Consider the following 20,090-nt stretch of genomic DNA (forward strand, 5'->3'; position numbering starts at 1 on the left):
CTACCTGATCTTGTCACGCAGTATCTGTTGTCAACAGCGTAAATTAATTTTGTGAATCCCAGTAAAACATGCTTTCTGTAACTTGTAAGTTAGTGCATCTGCAGTACTAGCTCATTTGCTCAAGAAAACAGAAGTAGATACTAGAAATCATTAGGTCCTGAACTTTATGTTCCAATATATTGATTTACTATATTTCTTTGGCAATCTTTAATTTACTTTTCTGAAATATGTTTTGTTTTTTAATATTGTGTTAAATGGTGAGTAAATCAAGCGACAAAACGCTGCTTTTTTCTTTACTTTGAAATGACAACCAGCTATGCTAGCAGACTAACATTCTTTTCAAAGTCGTAATCAAAAGAAATTAGGCCTATGTTGCACCAAACTTCTAGGAACCCGGCGTTTTGGGCCGTACCCGTACCCGAAAGTCCGCTGAAACTTGGTTTTCCTTCAAAATTGCCATCTATGGGTGTTATTCCCCTTTTTCTTGCAAGATAATGTGTTATTCGCTTATTTATAATTTTTTTTTATATATTTATACATATATGATGTTTGAGCTGACGTTTCCATTTTTGGGAGGCGACGTTTCTAAACGTACCCGTTTCGGAAACTCTGAAACGTTTCGGCGTTTCGTGCAACTTAGAATTAGGCTCTCCAAATTAACATTTTTGTTTTATCTTATTAGCTTTTTTTCTTTGTTGCTCAAGAACATGATTCCAATTTTCAGAAGTAATATAAATGTATGGTATTGTGCATTGAATTGATGTTAACTTTTATAACCATTACATTTGATTTTGTGCAGTTGGTTCTTTTGGGTGACTCAGGTGTCGGTAAAAGTTGCATAGTTTTACGTTTTGTACGTGGCCAGTTTGACCCTTCATCAAAGGTAAGGTTTGCTTAAAGCAACCGTGGTTCTTTCTAAGTTTTCTACTAGTAGATATATGTACAGGATTTATGTTATCCAGTTTCAATTTCTTATGGGTCTTGTAACCTTTTTTTGCCTTTTGCCTTTTGTCATAATGTAGCTGGAATCACTGTGTTTTCATTTTGAAAGGATAGCACATAAAAGAGCAAAGGCGGAAATGGGGTTCTTTAATACATAAAACTATTTCTGTAGTAAAGATAAATCCTTCCTGCTACAATGGGAAATATTTCTGTCTGCAGTTGAGAAAATGTTTAGTAGTTGATTATCTTATTTTTATTGGCCTTGGCTCAGTTTAAAATCAGTTAAGGTTGACTTTTAATTTATTTCAGGTGACAGTAGGAGCATCATTTTTATCGCAAACAATTGCATTGCAGGATTCTACTACTGTCAAGTTTGAGATATGGGATACTGCTGGTCAGGAAAGGTAAATATTAAGTTTATCTCCAGTTCGTGATCTCTTCATGAGCAATCTGCTCTAATATCATTTCAACTGTACTGATATGGATTATGGATGTTTTCTCAGTAAGAGTTTTCCCAGTTAAGCCTACCATTCAGTGTAGTTATTTAGGTTCACAAAAAATATATAATCTGTCTTGTTTTTTGCTGACTTGTCTATAGATACTATGAAAAAATTTCATACGTAGAAGATTAGAGGAGGGAATATATTACTGAGAACTTTGTTTTCTCTTCATTATCACTATGCGTTATTCCTTTCCTTTAAGCATTTTTGGCATTTTTTTAATCAGGATCTTTTTGCAATTCAAATGTAATTGATTTATTTTGTAAAACTGACAATATAGTTGTCTTTAAATATTCAGGTATGCTTCTTTAGCACCTCTTTATTACCGGGGGGCATCAGCTGCAGTGATTGTGTATGACATAACCTGTATGGAAACTTTTCATAAAGCCCAATTCTGGGTAAAGGTAGGCTACCCGCTTGATTACTTTATTGGATGCTTATTTACTTTGGTTATGTTTAAGGAAGACCTTAAAAGATATTTTTCCTCATCATACTCTTGATGTTTCCACTGAGCCTTTTTTTTATTTTACGGAGTCTGTATTTTCATTTTAGGTTTATCAATTTGGAACTTTATTGGGGTTGGAGTGCTTTATCTTATTCGGTGTTAGAACTTTCTCTGTATCTTATCAATGAATCCATTTCTATACTCTGCCAAACTTTGGATTATCTTTTCTGCCTGGATCACAAATATCTGTCTGGCAATATAGTCCGTTATATGGGAGGCAAATGTTTGTTTGGATATGCATGAAGAAAAGTATTCATCTTATGGTCTAAACTCTCGAAAGGAAGAAATAGGCATAAAAGAAAGAATGTCTTTCAAGGCTAAACAGGCAGACTCCATTACAGAACAATGACCATAATTAATGCTGGAAATGTTTTAATATAGGAGAAAAGTGCAGCAGATGATGAAACAGGCTGACCTGCATTTCTGGTAATGCCAGCAGCAAACTATGCCAACAAAGCTGACTTATGACAATGCATTTATGAAAGATGGTGTACTATTAATTCACCCCAACGGAGGCCATTTCTACAGAGTTTCCATTTTTTTTTTCAAACTGTGAGCTGCTCTCCTCCGTAGCTGTAGCAGCTTGTCCTTTGATCCAAATTCCTCTCTAGATATAATTTTAGATATCTAATCTATGGCAAATCTGTACTGTGAATAAAGGGAAGAGATATCACTGGTGAAATCATGCTATTCATTGAGAGGATTTCTCTTGGTAAAACGGCATTATTTTCTCTCTACCTTGAAGTTTTTCTTTAATATTTTTTGGTTTATAAATATAGTTATTTACCTTTTTATTTCACGATGGAGTGTATTCATGAGCATTGTTAGTCACTAGAAAGTGGATAACCCCTAGGAGAATTTTCCTCCTCATTGGACAGCCAGCCAGCCAGCAGCCAGCAATCCCATGATGGTCTGCACGTAACAGTATGGTAAGATTCCCCACCTATCGCTCCCATCAGTTCTCTCTCCCATTTGGCATTTCTTCTTGAAGGAAGGTGGGTCATCCATTGGTAGGTACTTTAACTATTCTTGCAATCACGTGCTTTCATTTACTGTTAAGGGCATATTAATATGGATCATGGGGCAAACTGGATGATCGACCAATCTTGATTCTATTCTTGTTCCCACTCTTCACTTGGGGGGTTTGTCTTTGACTCTAGTCCAGTGGGACCTCCTCTGAGGCCTTAAGGTTTAGGAAGGGCACTACTAGGGAGGTGCTGGTTGATATAGCATGTCCAAAGTAATACATACGTACCAGTGTCCATCTTTCCATGTTATTCATCTCTATTCTTTGGGGCTATAGGTCATTGGTCATTGGGATTGGCCCCTGTTACTGCTCAAACTAGCAAGGTTGGCAAGGTTCAACCAAGCTCTGCTCAACGTTGTAATGGTAAGCACTGTTGTGAAATTTCGTTGAAATTGCAACAACTGGAATTTAATCTCCTAATTGATAAGCAATTTAATTGTTTACAACAATTAACGAACAAATCACACTGCTATTTTTCACAAAATAAATATGTTGTGGAAGTAAAATCAGGAATTGAGAAATAGATGCACACACATAAAAGCGACACAAAGTCCCTGGAAAAACCTCGAAGGGAAAACCAATGCAACAGATGAGGGTTTATTTTATTATTATGCAACAAATCTGGAGAGTACAATAATCTGGATGCCCAAGTGGGAATCGTCTAGCAAATATCTAGCCAAAATAATATGGAGAAAATTTCTCCCTTCTACAATCAATTTGGCCTCCACTGCCCTGCTCGAACCCTACACTGGAAAACTCACTTTCCCTGGAATTCGCACTGCTTGGCCTGGATAATTCACACTGCCTGCAAACTGGCTCCAATTGAGCTGTCCAACTTCCCTCTTGTTGAGAAATCTAGGGCAACAGGATAAAGTGATTTCTCTTCTATTAGTAATTGCTTGTGAGTGCTTTTTACTTCTTAGATTAGGATCTTCTCTTACTTAGATTATTAGTGTTCTTCTTCTTCAAACAATTACCAATGCATAAATCATAAAGAGACAAGAGACACAGAATGTACGCTATCAGCCAGTGCCAAAACCTCTCCCACTTGAGAAGAAAACCCGAACAAATTCATCTTCTTATAGACCAAGACCCTTGACCTATTTGCCACTCCAAGACCAAGACATAAAACTTCTTTGATGAAGTCCTTCTTCCCTTAGTCAACAATAGTCAACCCTCTTGCTTCTAACTTCTTCTCAGCTATTCTTCCACTTCGGCTTCCTTCTGCTACAGATCTGCACTTTATTTCGGCCCTAGTTGCAACACATATGGTGATCTAACCTTTTCATCTCCTTCGCTTGGACTGGTAAGCTTTCTTCTTCAACTTGGCTTCTTGAATACTCCTTGATTAGGCCTTTAGCACAACAAGGAGATCTTCGACCCTTTTCTACAACAGTAACCCTCTTCTTTCCTTGCACGTGTGAGTGGAGATCAGCCCAAAAACAATCCTAGACAAATCTTCTTCTAGTTTTCCTCCTTTTCTTGAGAGAGACTTCTTATAAGATCTTCACACTCCTTTTCTGCCTTAGACCTTGATTGAATTGCAGACTTGATGACCAACGAAATCCTTGCTTTGAAATGTGGCGGAGCTGCCTATTTATAGTGGTTTGCTAGTGATAATAAGCCGACTTGTCATATAGCTAGGCTGACGTGTCATTTGGAGAGATATTATTAGTCCTTTTGAAGCTGACTTGAAGGGAGATGCTTGTGTTTGTCTTGGAAGGCTATCTATACTTATCTAATGACTCGTACAAAATGTAACATGCCCAAGAAGGATCCTTCATACATGACATTGACTCAATTTGACTTTTATGACTAAATGACAAAACCTAAAGGCTCACATTGGGAGCCATTACTAAAAATAAAATTCCTTGCTCATGAAACCCATGTGACAAGCATTACAACAATAATAGTTTTATTTTTCTTCTTTTCATCAATTACATAAAATCACAATTACACGTCATTATGAAGATCGAACCTAGTTACACTTTTCAACACTCCCTCTTAACTAGGGAGGTATTCATAATGGTACTTGGACATTCCCAATCTGAAGAATTTCACATAAGAAGAGTCAGATTGGTAACCCATCTATTTAGCATTATCAACCAACATTATAACATAGCAAGGCTTTGACTAACAACTCTATCTCTCCACGAGATCTGAGCTCAATGCTGGCGAGACCAATGATGTATAGACACCCTCATCATTGTCTCTCTCAGAACATACCCCACCCGGGTTCTCAGGGTGTGTTCCACCAGGACTATTCTTATCTTGGATTCCCAGTCCTCAAAGAATATCGATCCTCTACGACTACTCTTATCTTGGATGCCCTAACTCATCCTCAAAGAGTATCAGATGCCAGATGTTTACCCAATCCTCCATTTTATCTTCCCAAGTGAAGACAAGAATGATGTGTCTATCTCTCCCTCTTAATTAGGGAGGACATATCTATTCCAATAAAGGAATGTACTCATTCCTATGGAAGGAATGTACCTAAGCTCCCTCTTGGGTTAAGAATTTCCAAGTTTCTTCCAAGTAAGAAACCTGTTTCGAGGTTCCCTCTTAATTAGGGACCTACAACATCTCCTTAGGTGGAGATGATGGGACAACCAACTGCTTGAAGAACTCTTCCTCACGATGTCATGAACTTCTTTTCATTATCTAGGAGTCTTCATGTTTGGGACTTCTACATAGGGTACCAACCATCCATCACTTTCATCCATGAGTCAGCCATGTCATCATCAGAAAGTGATCCATCATTCCATATCTGACCTTCCTTCATGCCATGCTTCTTTCTTCATGCCATGTTTACTTAAAGATCTTTCATCCTACTACATGTGCATCGGTGGTGGAAGACATCCATAGATCTTCCCTTGGCATCCCTCATTTTCCTTTGGGTCATCTAGACTTCCTGCATCAACTTCCTTGATCGAAAGAGCTTCAATCCCTTGGTCTGCTTCTCCTTTTATGTCATCATACCATCATCCCATGAATTCCTCAAGTTTGGAATTCTTGATGAAACACTTGCTTCCCCTCATGATCGGTGAACCTTTCAATGAAGGTTCCATCAGAGAATCTTGAGGATCTAAAGTATCCCCATCAGTAGATGTCTCCTTTTGACAAATATATGATAAACCATGTACTAGATGACCTTGCCACTTATGTTTTCAATGAGATTCCCAAGAGTTATATCCTTGACTTCCATAGATTCTAACCATCTTTCATGCTTCTCTATGATGATGTCCCAAGCTCTTGTTTTCAATGCTTCTATGATGCCTTGATGCATCCCATTATTTTACTTAATGAATCATGATAACCATATGTTACAACAAAAGACTTAGGAATTTGAAAAGAACTTATGTGAGGAAGACTATCTCAATAGTGGAGATCTATTAATTCCTCCTTCTTGGATTTCTTCTTTTCAGCTTCCTCCACTTCCTCGGTGATGTGGGCTTCTTCTCTTCCTCATTTGTTATTGTCCTTCTTGAGCTTAGGACAATCTCTCCTATAGTGCCCATATTATTGACACCCCTAGCAATGTATTTTAGCCATATTCTTCTTCTTTTTTTGAGGACAAAACTTTGCAAATTTTCCTTTTATTATTGTCATTACAGCATATGCTTGATTTTGCTCTCCTGCTCGCACATCATATTTGGCCTTTAGTCTAGATTCTTCAATCTTGCAAAATGACCATAGATCCTATAATGGAGTAGCTTCTTTCTTCCCTTAAATGCTTGAAGTAAAGTTACCCCACTCTTCTGGTAGTGCATTTAATACCATTGTAGCCATTTCTCTACGAGACATGACTTCTCCCAGATCTTGTAGTTGATCCCAGATTTCAGATATCCTAATAAAGTATGAGGCTATTCCATCTTCCCTTGACATCTTCAGCTTGTAGAGTTCTTGCCTTAATGAGATGACTTCTCCACAATGCTTACAAAATCAACTCTACCATTTTGTCATAGATTTCTTTTGAAGTTTCGAGTTTAGATACATATGGGATGAGGGGATCCTTGATGGATTCGATGAGAATTCTTTGAGCCCTAACTTCCCTTTTCATATAATTGGCAAGAGCCCAAGAATCTTCCTTTCTTGGTTTAGTGATAGATCCTTTGACATGTTCCATAACCTCATTTTCAATGAGATTCAGATTTGTCCTTTTCTTCCATGCAAAATAATTTGAAGCCCCAACCAATTTGTTGCTTTCCTTGCAAAAAGTCATTTTGACAGATTCAGATGTGGACATAAATATACTTACTTGATAGGATGCTCTTTCTCCTTGCTTTTTCCTTGATGTTGATGATGATATAGAGAATAGAAAAATTCTCTTTGATGAAGATAGTTTTCTTCAATAATGATCCTTGATCTCATAGAGAGGGAGATCTCTTTTGATGGTGAAGCCTTGTTGATGAAGATCAATGATGACTTCTTGATGATGTTTTCTTTGTAGATCTTGACTTCCAGATGATCTTTGCTTTGATGCCTTCCTCGAGATTTGATCCTTGAGTGCCTCTTTGTGTCTCTAAATATGATGCCCTTCCTTGACTTTGTCACCTTAGCTCTGATACCATGTTGAGAAATATAGGGCAACGAGATAAAGTGATTTCTCTTCTATTAGTAACAACTTGTGAGGGATTTTTACTTCATAGATTAGGATCTTCTCTTACTTATTAGTGTTCTTCTTCATCAAACTGTGACCAATGCATAAATCATAAAGAGACAAGAGACACAGAATATAGGCTATCATCCAGGGCCAAAACCTCTCCCACTTGAGAAGAAAACCCAAACAAATTCTTCTTCTTATAGAGATTCCAATTAATGAATACCAAGACCAAGCCCCTTGACCTATTTTCCACTCCAAGACCAAGACACAAAACTTCCTTGATGAAGTCCTCCTTCCTTGAGTTAACGATAGTCAACCCTCTTACTTCTTCCTTCTTCTTGGTTATTCCTCCACTTCGACTTCCTTCTACTACCGACTTGCACTTTATTTTGGCCTTAGTTGCAACACATATGGTGATCTAACCTCTTCATCTCCTTCGCTTGGACTTGTAAGCTTTCTTCTTCAACTTAGCTTCTTGATTAATCCTTGATTAGGCCTTTAGCACAGTAAGGAGATCTTCAACCCTTTTCTGCAGCAGTAACCCTCTTCTTTCCTTGCACGTGTCAGTGGAGATCAACCCAAAAACAACCCCAAACAGATCTTCTAATTTTCCTCCTTTGCTTGGATAGAGAGACTTCTTATGAGATCTTCGCACTCCTTTTCTGCCTTAGACCTTGACCGAATTGCAGACTTGATGACCACTGAAATCCTTGCTCTGAAATGAGGCTGAGTTGCCTATTTATAGTGGTTTTCCAGTGGTAATAAGCCAACTTGTCATCTAGCTAGGCCGACGTGTCATTTGGAGAGATATTATTCCTTTTGAAGCCGACTTGAAGGGAGATGCTTGTGCTTGTCTTGGAGGGCTATCTATACTTATCTAATGACTCATACAAAATGTAACATGCCGAAGAAGGGTCCTTCATACATGACATTGACTCAATTTGACTTTTATGACTAGATGACAAAACCTAAAGGCTTACAATGGGAGCCATTACTAAAAATAAAATTCCTTGCTCATGAAACCCATGAGACAAGCATTACAACAATAATAATTTTATTTTTCTTCTTTTCATCAATTCCATAAAATCACAATTACACATGTCATATGAAGACCGAAAACATTCGCTTTGCCTCTTGAATGATCTCGCGGCCTTTGGTAACTAAAACAATCCCTTTCTGTAAGGCCCTAAAATGCCCTAAATTTAATGAATTTAACAGAGTTTAATCAGGATTTAGCTCACAAATACCAGTATATGTAAATTTAAATACAAAATTTTAACAATTTTTCTTTTGAGTACCAATCTCTCTGCTCTGTTGCGGCTCTTGCTCCTGTTGTTTGTTTCTCTTTGAATTTGATGTCGATCCCAGATGGTCCTCGTTCCTAATTTTGCTCTTGTTACCAAATGACCGAAACCACCCAACCAAGATGAGCACAACCTTGGTACTTATCTCCAAAATACTTCCCAATTGAAGTATTTCTTCAAGAATAATGGAATCCCAACTCTGATTAAGATCTCTAAATTCTCATTCCCGTGCTCCTCTTCCTGCAAAAATCCTCCCCTCTGCCTCTGCGTGCTTGGGATAAGTAACCCTCCTAGGCGGTCACCGCCTTCTTCACCGCCCTCCTCAGATTTGATTTGGCAGATTACCTTACGTGTAGAGTGAGGTGAGGATAAGCATATAATTCTTAAGTCATTGCCATGTTCTAAACTTTAATAATTTTATGTTTTATAAAATTTAATAATATTTTATCTTTTATAAAATTTTTAATTATAATAACAAATTCAATAGTTATCAAATATTCATGATATTACTTTAAAAACTTTAACTTAACATATATATATATATATATATCTATATCTATATATATATATATATATATATTAACATTAATTAACTTATAACTTTAAACTATATAATGACCAATTTTTATATTAGAATGATTAGAATGATTGGAATTATAAATTTTATTTAACACCTTATAAGTATGAAGTGTTTCATATGTATCTTTTGAATGTCGGATTTTAGGTAATAACTCTCTTCTCAATCATTTAGGTGTTTAGTCCCTTTTTATTCCTTTAAATATTTTTGTTAATTATTTAATAAGTATTCTAGTGCAAGACATGCGATGTGTGCATATGTAGATATCATATCCATACATCGTATGCATGCTAATACTCTTTTGCTTATAGATCGAAATGGGTCATTACACTTTCTGGAAACTCACATTGGGGTTTTTGGCTACTCGCACTGGCTTCTACGACCCTCTCTGCAGATAGTTCAACTTCTTGTTTCCTACCACTCCGACATTGGAGAAATGCTGGAAAATTCCCCGAAATCCTCCTGAATTTTTTGTTGCTCCCTCACTCTGATGCCTTCTCTAGCTTGAACTGCGCCCTTGCTAAGTCACTGCAACTGGGTAGCTCGATCTGCCTTAGCTAACTCGCTCTCCCTCTTGTGTCTTTCTCCATCCCATCGACTTGCTCTTATAATCTCTCGCTGGAGCACCAACGACCAAGATCTAATCATGATCGATGGCTAAGATTGTCTTAGACTTGATCCAAGTCCTTTTTTGGAAGTCTCTAAAGCATAAGGCGATCTCTTCAATTAATTCCCATTAATTAATCAATTTTCCCAAGTTAGACTTAGGCATTTTTAATTATTGATTAATTAACTTAATTGAGTGGTCTCTAGGTGTTTTCTCCCAAAAGCTTTTATGGGTTTTGGAGATCTTGTGTTCCTTTGCCTCTTAGCCACAAATCAAGACTAGAACACCTGCCTGATGCTACCAAAAATCTAGCACTCCCTCTTAGCGAGGAAGTTGTTCTCTTCTCTCAATCATATCCCTCTGCAACCTGTAGTTGGATTGTCCACGTTGCTGATGTCTGACATCTGTTTCACCTCCATTCTTCACATCTCATTCTGACCTGACTCTTGTCATTGGAAATCACTATGAAGAAGTCAACTAGAAAATGTTGTCTATCAACACTGCGCATACTCTGATCCACCTCATACTGCTGCTGCTATTGCTATGTTGCTGCAACTACTGCAATAGTGAGTTTGACCTAATCTCCCTCTGTAACAGAACTAGGAAATATCTCCTGGATGGAGTCTCACTCTGGCTGGAACCGCCCCTGCAACCTGCGTCTGGGCAATTTGTACTGCCTCCTCCAATCACACAAATTTCTTGCAACTGCAACTGAAAACTTGATCTCTCTTGATCTAGTGTGCTCTTTCAACTCTCCCTTGAGTCGCTGACTGCAACTAGTTCTGCTTTGTCTACTGAATATCTGACTGTGCTCAACTGTCTCTGCACCTCTCAAGTATCTGACTGCAACTAGCTCTACATTGTCTCTCAAGTTGTAATATCCCCAATTTTGATTTTTCATTTGAGGAGATTAACGAAGTTTATTGGGGAGGTGCTAGGCATAGCATAATTTTGTAGTTAGAGTTTTGGAGATCATTTTGGCTTGAGGAGCTTGGGTGAAAAGGAAAGATTGCAGCTCATTGGCAGGTGGGGGCCACGGGAGAGAGAAAGGGAATGCACACTTGTGGAGCAAGAGAGAGAAAAAGAAAGGGGGTGAACTAGTGGAAAGTGGGGGCCACCAAGGGAGAGAGAGGCCAACAATTATAAATAGAGCAAGGAGGCTCTCATTTGAGACATCTTTGATCATTTGACAATTTAACATTAGTTCCCTTGAGCTGCTTAGCTAAGACAACTGTGTTGTTTAGCACAAGGAATTTCCGAGTGGGAATTCCACCTTCATTTTAGAGAACTTCGAGTGTCTCCCTAGTGGGGAAATTTGGGGAGCTCAATTCAAAGTTCCCATTGGGCGTATTTGCAAGTTATTTAAGTTGGTACGTTTTTCTTCCACGGCGCGGAAGTGGTTCGAATTGCTTATGGGGAGATCCGTTACAAAGGAGCAAAACACTGGTGGATTTGCAGGGGTTTTCCCCCTAATTTAGCCAGAGATTTTGTGGTGATTAACAAGGCTGAGTTGAGAGAATTCTTGTGGCTGAAATTCTACATTTCTGGAAGTGTGCATGGGTTGGAGGAATAAAGGTTGAGGAGAGATAAGGGTCGGAGATTGGAGGTATTCCTTAGTGGAAAATTTAGCCAGAGTTGGGAGAGTTTTCCAGTGGTGGATTTGGGCTTAATTCAATAGTAACAGTTCTGTTGGGTGTTTTCTGGTTACATTGGGTTATTTGCACTTGTTGGGGGTCATCAGGGGTTGGTGGATTAAGCCCAAACCCTTTTTGGGTTTTTGTGGGTTTATTGAGAGGAGACTCTGGCTAATTTTATAGAATTTTTCGGGTGATATTCAAGCTTGAAATCCCCATTCTTATAGCAAGGCAAATTACTAATTAGTTGGGGAATTTGCATCATTTTGTGGGTTCGATTTTGGTTTGGAGAGAGGCCAAACTTTTTCTGGGTATTTTCGAGTATGAGGAGAGGAGCTCGCAGTTGCGATTTCAGAACGTCCAATTCCATTTGGCAGTTTGTAGGGGATTTTCTGGGCAGAGCATATTATCAGTTCGAGCCATTTCAGTAGTAGGTCAACGAGATTTCACCTGGAGTTTGCATAGCTTGCTTGGCAAGCCTAGGTTCCATTATTCTCTCATTTTGTACTCAGATTTCCCCATATTAATAAAATGGCTCATATATTCTACTCATATCTACTAGTGTTCTAATTTGGGTGCTTGATTTTATATTTTGCTTGTTATTCCTAGACCGTAGCTCTATATTTACTGTTATTTCCCAATTAGGAATATTACACAAGTTTTGATTGCGCCTACTGAAAAATGACCCTACTACTGTGTACGGTGGATTCCCGTAGCAAATAAAATGATCCATTTGAAGAATAATGCTCTTCCCACAAATCTCACCTGATACTGCAACTCTGCAACATCACACTCCTCCATCTGGAGGTATAGTTGCCATTAGTGCGAACTCCTCCAATCTGGAGGTCAACTGATCTATCTCTGCCGAAGCTACCGTCTGCTTCTACCCCTTCTTGTCCTTCTTTCTCTTTGGACTCTGAGTGATGTAGTGATCAAACTCACCACATCCGAAGCATTTGACCTTCGATAGGTCCTTTTTTTTCTTCTAGCCTCCCTTTCCTTTACTAGCAAGGGCTACATTTTCTTCATCCTCTTTCTCAACTTTCGGTCCCTTGCCATTGCTATTGGTAGCTCCCTCAATGAGACTGAGCCTCAACTCCTCTCGAGTGAAATCACTCCATAGGCATGTTGAGAAATTTATAGGGCGATAGTTAGGATTATTTCTCTTATAAGTTATACTTGATAACTCCCTGTAATGTCTTTTCACTTTTTCTTAATTATTATCTTCTTTTCTTATTATTACGTTATTCATATCATCAAACAACTACCAAAATAAGAAGATCAACAATACACAAAAACATAAGATATAAGCTGCAAGCCAGGGCCAAAACCTATCCAGTTGAGAGGAAAACCCGCAAATCTCTTCTCTTCTTATAGATTCTTCAGTTGACGAATTCCAAGACCTCTAGACCAAGACCAATAAGTCCAACCTTCTTAATGATGTGCTTCCTTTGTTCAAGTCAAACCCAGTCAAATCTCTTCCATGCACAACTTTGACCCCCAACTACAAAATTTCGGCCTCTATTGTAGGTCTGAAATTTTTGACCCTTCCAACAACAGCCGCGTCCACACATGTGAGCTAATTTAGGGCTTCGAAGGCTTCTTGAGACCTTCACTTTAGTTTCTCCTTCTAGGGCTTGAGGATGACTTAATGAGCCTTCCTTCGACCTTCTTTCTAGACTTTCTCCAAGTTTGATCTCGCATCCGCAAGACCCTAACCCAACAGTAGAAACATTAGTCTCCATTCGCACGTGAGAGAGAGAGAGAAATTACCCAATCACTTGATCTTCGTCCTTCTTCTTCCTTCGCTAGCCTGTTTCTTCTCCTTCACTTGCTTGATGAGAGAATGAATTGTGTCCATAGGAGGTCGTGTTCCCTCCTATATAAGGCTTTCAAGGTGGATGAAGTACCTCAAGTTAGGCCGACTTCTTAGTTGGCAGGCTGACATGGTCTGGGAGGGTATTTTGACACTTTTAAATACAAAAATAATTCTTTTAACAAGTTACAATGTGCCCGATGGGGTCTTCATGATATGGCAATGACTCTTTTGACTTCTTGACCTAGGACAAACCCTAGAAGCTCTAAATGGGTGCTTGACCTCTAAAATAAAATACCTTGAGCATGAAACCCATGCTTTAAAACAACAATACTAATTTTTCTCTCATTTTACCATATACAAGAATCAAAATTACATTTCATATTTATGAATACTGGATCTAGTTACACATTTTTCGACACTCCCTCTTAACTAGGGAGGTATTCATAAATGGTACATGGACATTCTCAATCTGAAGAGATCTCATAAGAAGAGTCATATTGGTAAGCCATTCGTTTAGCATCATTCCAACCAACATTGTCACATAGCAAGGCCTTGACTAACAACTCTATCTCTCCACAAGATCAGAGCACAATGTTGGCGAGACTAATGATTGATAAACACCATCATCATTGTCTCTCAAGGCACATACCCCACCCGGGTGTTCACAGGGTATGTCCTTCCAAGACTATTCTTATCTTGGATTCCTAATCCTCAAAGAATATTGGTCCTCTACGACTATTCTTATCTTGGATGCCCTACCTCTTCCTCAAAGAGCATCGGATGCCAAATGCTTATCCAATCCTCCATTCTTTCTTTCTGAAGTGAAGGCAAGAATGATGTGTCTATCTCTCCCTCTCAACTAGGGAGGATATATCAACCAGTCCAAGCTTGTCTCTCAGGTACACAAGCTTCTTGTTAGGAAGATATTTTGTCAAAATGTAAGCTCCCTGTTCATAAGTGGAAATATACCGTAGCTGCAACACTCCATCCTCTACCAACTTTCGAATGTAGTGATACTTGTTATTTATGTGCTTTGTCTTTCCATGAAACATTGGGTATTCAAACAACCTTATATAGCTGGTGTTGTCACAGTGTATCACCGTAGGGTCCATTGGTCCTTCAAACAGGTCGGACAACAACTTCCTTAACTAGACAACTTCTTTGCTTACTTCATAGGCTGCAATATATTCAGCCTCAACACTACTCAAAGCAATTGATTCTTGCTTTTTGCTCATCTAGGAGACCATGGAGGAACCCAAACTAAAACATCCTCCAGTAGTGCTTCTTCCATCCTGCTCACTGCCTCACCAGTCGGAATTTGTATATCCAATCAAGTGGACACCATTCCTCTTATCACACTTTAGGCAGTAGTGGATTGTTCCTTACATATATCTTAGTATATGCTTGGCTGCTATCCAATGATCATGCGTGGGCCCTAAACTGACTGAGAACATTCATTGCAAACAAATGTCTGGTCCAGTATTTACCATGTACATCAACGAGGCAATCAATTGTCTATACTTGGTCGGATCCACTGGGCTTGATTCAGAACTTCGTAGCGTCTTAAAGTTTGTGATCATGGGAGTTGTCATAGGTTTGTAATACATATGCCAAACCTCTTCATCATCTCGATCATATACTTTCCTTGACCTAGATAAATCTCATCAAGTCTCTGCGAGACTTCTAGTCCCAAGTAGTAGTGCATCAACGCTAGATCCTTCATGTCAAATTTTACTGCCGGTTGCTTCTTGCACTCTTGAATACGACCTTCCACACTTGTCATGAGAAGGTCAACCACATACAAAATAATGATTATGGGCTCATTCTTCACAAACATGATATAGATATTCAGATCAACAAAACTCTTCGAGAAGCCCAATCTTTGTAGGTATGCTTCCATCCTTGTATACCACGCCCCTGGTGCTTTCTTAAGGCCATACAATGCCTTCTTTAACCTGCAAACATAAGTTTCTCTATCTTTGACTTCAAATCCCAAGGGCTGCTCTATATAGACTTCTTCATCAATAGTGCCATTCAGGAATGCAGTCTTGACATCCATTTGATGAATGTTCCATCCCATCGATGTTGCCAAAGAGACCAGTGAACGTATAGTTGTATACCTTGCTGTAGGTGCAAATGTCTCTTCATAATCGATGCCTTCCTGTTGAGAGAAGCCCCTAGCCACAAATATTGCCTTATATTTATCAATACTTCCATCTGTTGCATGTTTAATCTTGTAGAGCCACTTGGAAGTTACCACAGATTTGTCTTCAGGCCTAGGTATGATCTCCCAAACTCCATTTTTCATTATTGATTGATATTCTTCATTCATGGCATCTTTCCATTCTTGATGTTTGACAACCTCTTCAAAGGTGGATGGTTTTGCTTCTATTAGTTTCGTCATATAGGCTGCATACCCAGAATATCTTTTGGGTTTCTTACTTTCCCTAAATGTGCCTTTGGCTGCTCCATGTCCCTCTGCATCTAAAAGAGTAGATTTCAACCAATTAGGTCTCTTTCTACTTTCATGGATGACCAGAGGTTGCATGGGTGCACTGTGACCTTCATTTTTCATGATTTGAATCTTCTTCCTCCCTGGTACCTTCCTCTTCAAATATAGGAAGTTCTTCGTCATCAGAGTCCATCGGGAGGTCTTTTGATTTCTTAAATGCAATACTTTCATCAAATATCACATCTCGACTAACTTCTATTCGGTGTCCTTCCTTTATGTAGATCCTATATGCCTTTGAAGTATTACTATAGCCAACAAATGTTCCCTTCATGCTTGTAGGATCCAACTTCTTTCTCTTATCCTTCGGTATGTGAATATAGATAGGACAACCAAATATTCGAAGATGGTCCACACTTGGTTTCTTCCCAGTGAATGCTTCTTCAGGAGTCATGTTGTCTAGTGATCTGTGAGGACTTCGATTTTGAATATATACAATAGTCTTTGTTGCTTCACCCCACAAAATTTTTGGCAAATCTTGATCATGTAACATGACTCTTACATTTTCTTCAATAGATCGATTCTTTTGTTTTGCCACTCCATTTTGTTGTTTGGGATTGTATGGGACTATCAACTCCCTCTTAATCCTAGACTCCTTACAGAAAGCTATGATTTCCTTTGAAGTATATTCTCCTCCATTCTTGGACCTTAGAACATTTATTCTTCTTTCTGTAAGATTCTCCACTTCAGTTTTGAATTCTTGAAATTTGATGAATACTTTATCCTTGGATTTCAACAAATAAATCCAAGTTTTCCTTGAATGGTCATGAATGAATGCCACATAATATAGATGACCTCCAAGAGACATTGTAGACATAGGACCACAAACATCAAAATGAATGAGATCTAGAATTTCTTTTGACCTTAAAGCACTGCTTCCAAATGGTCTCTTGACATTTTTGCCTAATGCACATCCCTTGCATACTCCTTCATGATCTTCCTTGACTTCAGGGATGCCATTCACCATTGAATTTAGAGTTGATAAGATTTTGTAGTGAAGGTGACCAAGCCTTCTATGCCAAAGTTCACATGGGCTTACTTCAATGTGAACCAAATCTTGAGAGAGAGGAGTCAACAATCTGTAGTCTTCCTTCTCGAATCCAATCATCTTTGCATTTTCAATTATTGAGCTTTTATCCCATACTACAACCTTTCCATCTATAAATGCGGCTCTATCTCCTTTATCTTCTAGACATGAAATAGAAAGTAGATTCTTTTTCAAACCTGGAAAAAATAGGATGTTGTTGAGGTGAATACTTCCTCCATTATCTAGCTCCAGTGAGGTTGATGCAATTCCTCTTACATGATAGCTCTTCTTGTCACCAAGCTCAACGGAGTAAGAAGATTTCGCTCTTGATATCATCTTATGCCTTGATGCTCCACTGTTGATTATCCAAATGTTCTCATCTTCAAATGTGCCAATAAGAGCTGAGAATAGTTCTTCGACCTTTGTAGATGTCTTGGTCATATCATTCTTGAAAAATGGGAGATTCCACAATACCTTGATGCCCTTCTTGAGATGAATTGCTACCATCGAACACTTCTTTAGAACTTCTTCAAGGGAGTAGTGATCTTCATCATGCCCTTAGCCAACCTTAGCTCTGATACCATGTTGAGAAATCTATAGGGCAATAGTTAGGATGATTTCTCTTATACTTGATAACTGCTTGTGATGTCTTTTTACTTTTTCTTACTTATTATCTTCTTCTCTTATTATTATGTTATTCTTATCATCAAACAACTACCAAAACAAGAAGATCAACAATACACAGGAACACAAGATATAGGTTGCAAGCCAAGGCCAAAACCTCTCCAGATGAGAGGAAAACCCGCAAATCTCTTCTCTTCTTATAGATTCTTCAATTGACGAATTCCAAGACCTCTAGACCAAGACCAATACCCTTCCAAGACCAAGTCCGACCTTCTTGATGATGTGCTTCCTTTGTTCAAGTCAAACCCAATCAAATCTCTTCTAGCAGCACAACTTCGACCCCCAGCTACAAAATTTCGGCCTCTACTACAGGTCTGAAATTTTCAACCCTTCCAACAATAGTTGCTTCCACACGTGTCAGCTAATTTAGGGCTTCCAAGTCTTCTTGAGACCTTTGCTTGAGTTTCTCCTTCTTCTAGGGCTTGAGGATGACCTAATGAGCCTTCCTTCGACCTTCTTTTTGCACTTTCTCCAAGTTCGATCCTGCAGCAACAAAACCCTAACCCAACAAACCCTAGTTTCCTTCCTTCGCACGTGTGAGGAGAGATATAAATTACCCAATCACTTGATCTTTGTCCTTCTTCGTCCTTCGCTAGCCTCTTTCTCCTCTTTCGCTTGCTTAATGAGAGAATGAATTGTGTCCATAGGAGGTCGAGTTTCGTCCTATACATAGGCTTTCAAGGTGGTTAGGCCGACTTCTTAGTTGGTAGGCCGACTTGGTCTTGGAGGGTATTTTGACACTTTTAAATACAAAAATAATTCTTTTTACAAGTTACAATGTGCCCGATAGGATCTTCATCATATGACAATAACTCTTTTGACTTCTTGACCTAGGAAAAACCCTAGATGCTCCCAATGCGTGCTTGACCTCTAAAATAAAAGACCTTGAGCATGAAACCCATGCTTCAAAACAACAATAATAAATTTTCTTTCATTTTACAATATACAAGAATCAAAAGTACATTTCATATTTATGAAGACAAACCTAGCTACACAAATTTCAACAAGGCGTTCCCATTCTAGTAGTGAGTCTTGTCTAGAGATAACTTGGACGAATGTACGCCACTCCTTGGAAAACTCATTTAGAGCTGCACTCACCAGCTCATCCTCAGATGGTTTCTCCCCAATGGCTACTAGATCATGTCAGACATTCTAAAGTCTGGTGAAATAGGAAGTAACGCCTTCACCCTTCTGCATTCTAGTGGTCTGCATCTTCTCTTTGTGAATCATTTTGCGATTCTCTCATGGATTCTCATACAACTTTACGATGACATTTCACATATCCTCTGCTGTATTTTTATCTGCAACATGCAGGATGACATGATCCGTACACCATCTAGGACCATTCTCTTAGCTTTGGCCATCTCATTCTTGAAGGTAGCCAATTGTTGTGGATCTATTGGCTCTGCCATGACATTTGTCACGAACTCCTTCAGACCATGCTCATCCAACAAAATTGCATTCTAGCCTTCCAAACACCAAAGTTAGAAGCTCTGTCAAGTCTATCTTGATCCTTGAGTCCTGTTGTTGCCATTCCTACGAAACTCAAATAAACTAGAGACTAGATTTGGAAATCTCCTTCTCCTTCCTGCTGGGCTTTCTCTCTGCTTCTCGCACTCCTCTATGGAATGTGTAGATCTGCCTCTGAAAGTCCTTTTTTGGATGATATACAACATTCAGCCGCTCACTGAGACTACTCGCTCTGCCTTCCTGATGTCTTCCTTCGGAAATTGGCACATGAATTGCAATCTCTACAACTCGAACTTGTTATCCTAACAAACTCACACTAACAAATTACTTTGCCTGCTATGATCCTCTGCAATTGGAAACTATGGATCTTCTCCTGGAAACTGGATCTGGAAACTCTTTAAGAATTTTGGAAATTCCTTAGTGTGCTTTTCTCTTCCTGCACTGCACAAATCTGCAGTTGTAACTCTCGTCGCAAAACCTCTGTGCCTAGATTTGCTCTGCAAATCAATTAATTTGGTCACCAGAATTGCTTCCGGACAACCACATTGCCTGCAAACTTTGCTTCTGAGCAAATCAAACTTTTCTTGCACTATGCCTCTAGAAATCGATTTCTGCCCAACAATTCACACCACTGGCGTGGCCTGCGCAGATATGAATCTTCCTCTGAAACTGCACGATTTGCCGATCTTGCACCTCTAAGCCTCATATTTGATCAACAATGTTTTGATACCATGTGAAATTTCCTTGAAATTGCAACAATTGGAATTTATTCTCCCAACTGATAAGCAATATAATTCTTTAATACAATTAACGAATAAATCACTAAGCAATTCTTCACAAAATAAATATGCTGCGGATGTAAAATCAGGGACTGAGAAATAG

The 20,090-nt window shown here is 38.8% G+C and overlaps 1 protein-coding gene across 3 annotated transcripts in view; it reads left to right on the forward strand.

The window, feature by feature from the left end:
* Nucleotides 1-20,090, forward strand: part of ARA6 (Ras-related small GTP-binding family protein) — a 213,240-nt gene that overhangs the window by 82,953 nt on the left and 110,197 nt on the right. For all 3 annotated transcript variants that reach the window (XM_089403647.1, XM_089403649.1, XM_089403648.1), the window contains exons 3-5: nt 800-883; nt 1,252-1,346; nt 1,741-1,846. In XM_089403647.1, the coding sequence (XP_089259773.1) occupies nt 800-883; nt 1,252-1,346; nt 1,741-1,846 (285 nt within the window). The remainder of the gene's footprint in view (nt 1-799; nt 884-1,251; nt 1,347-1,740; nt 1,847-20,090) is intronic.

The sequence above is a fragment of the Pinus tabuliformis genome, chromosome 2_1 (genome assembly GCF_031772625.1).
Source record: "Pinus tabuliformis cultivar Carrire ecotype Pingquan chromosome 2_1, CPIR1, whole genome shotgun sequence".
Taxonomy (NCBI): domain Eukaryota; kingdom Viridiplantae; phylum Streptophyta; class Pinopsida; order Pinales; family Pinaceae; genus Pinus; species Pinus tabuliformis.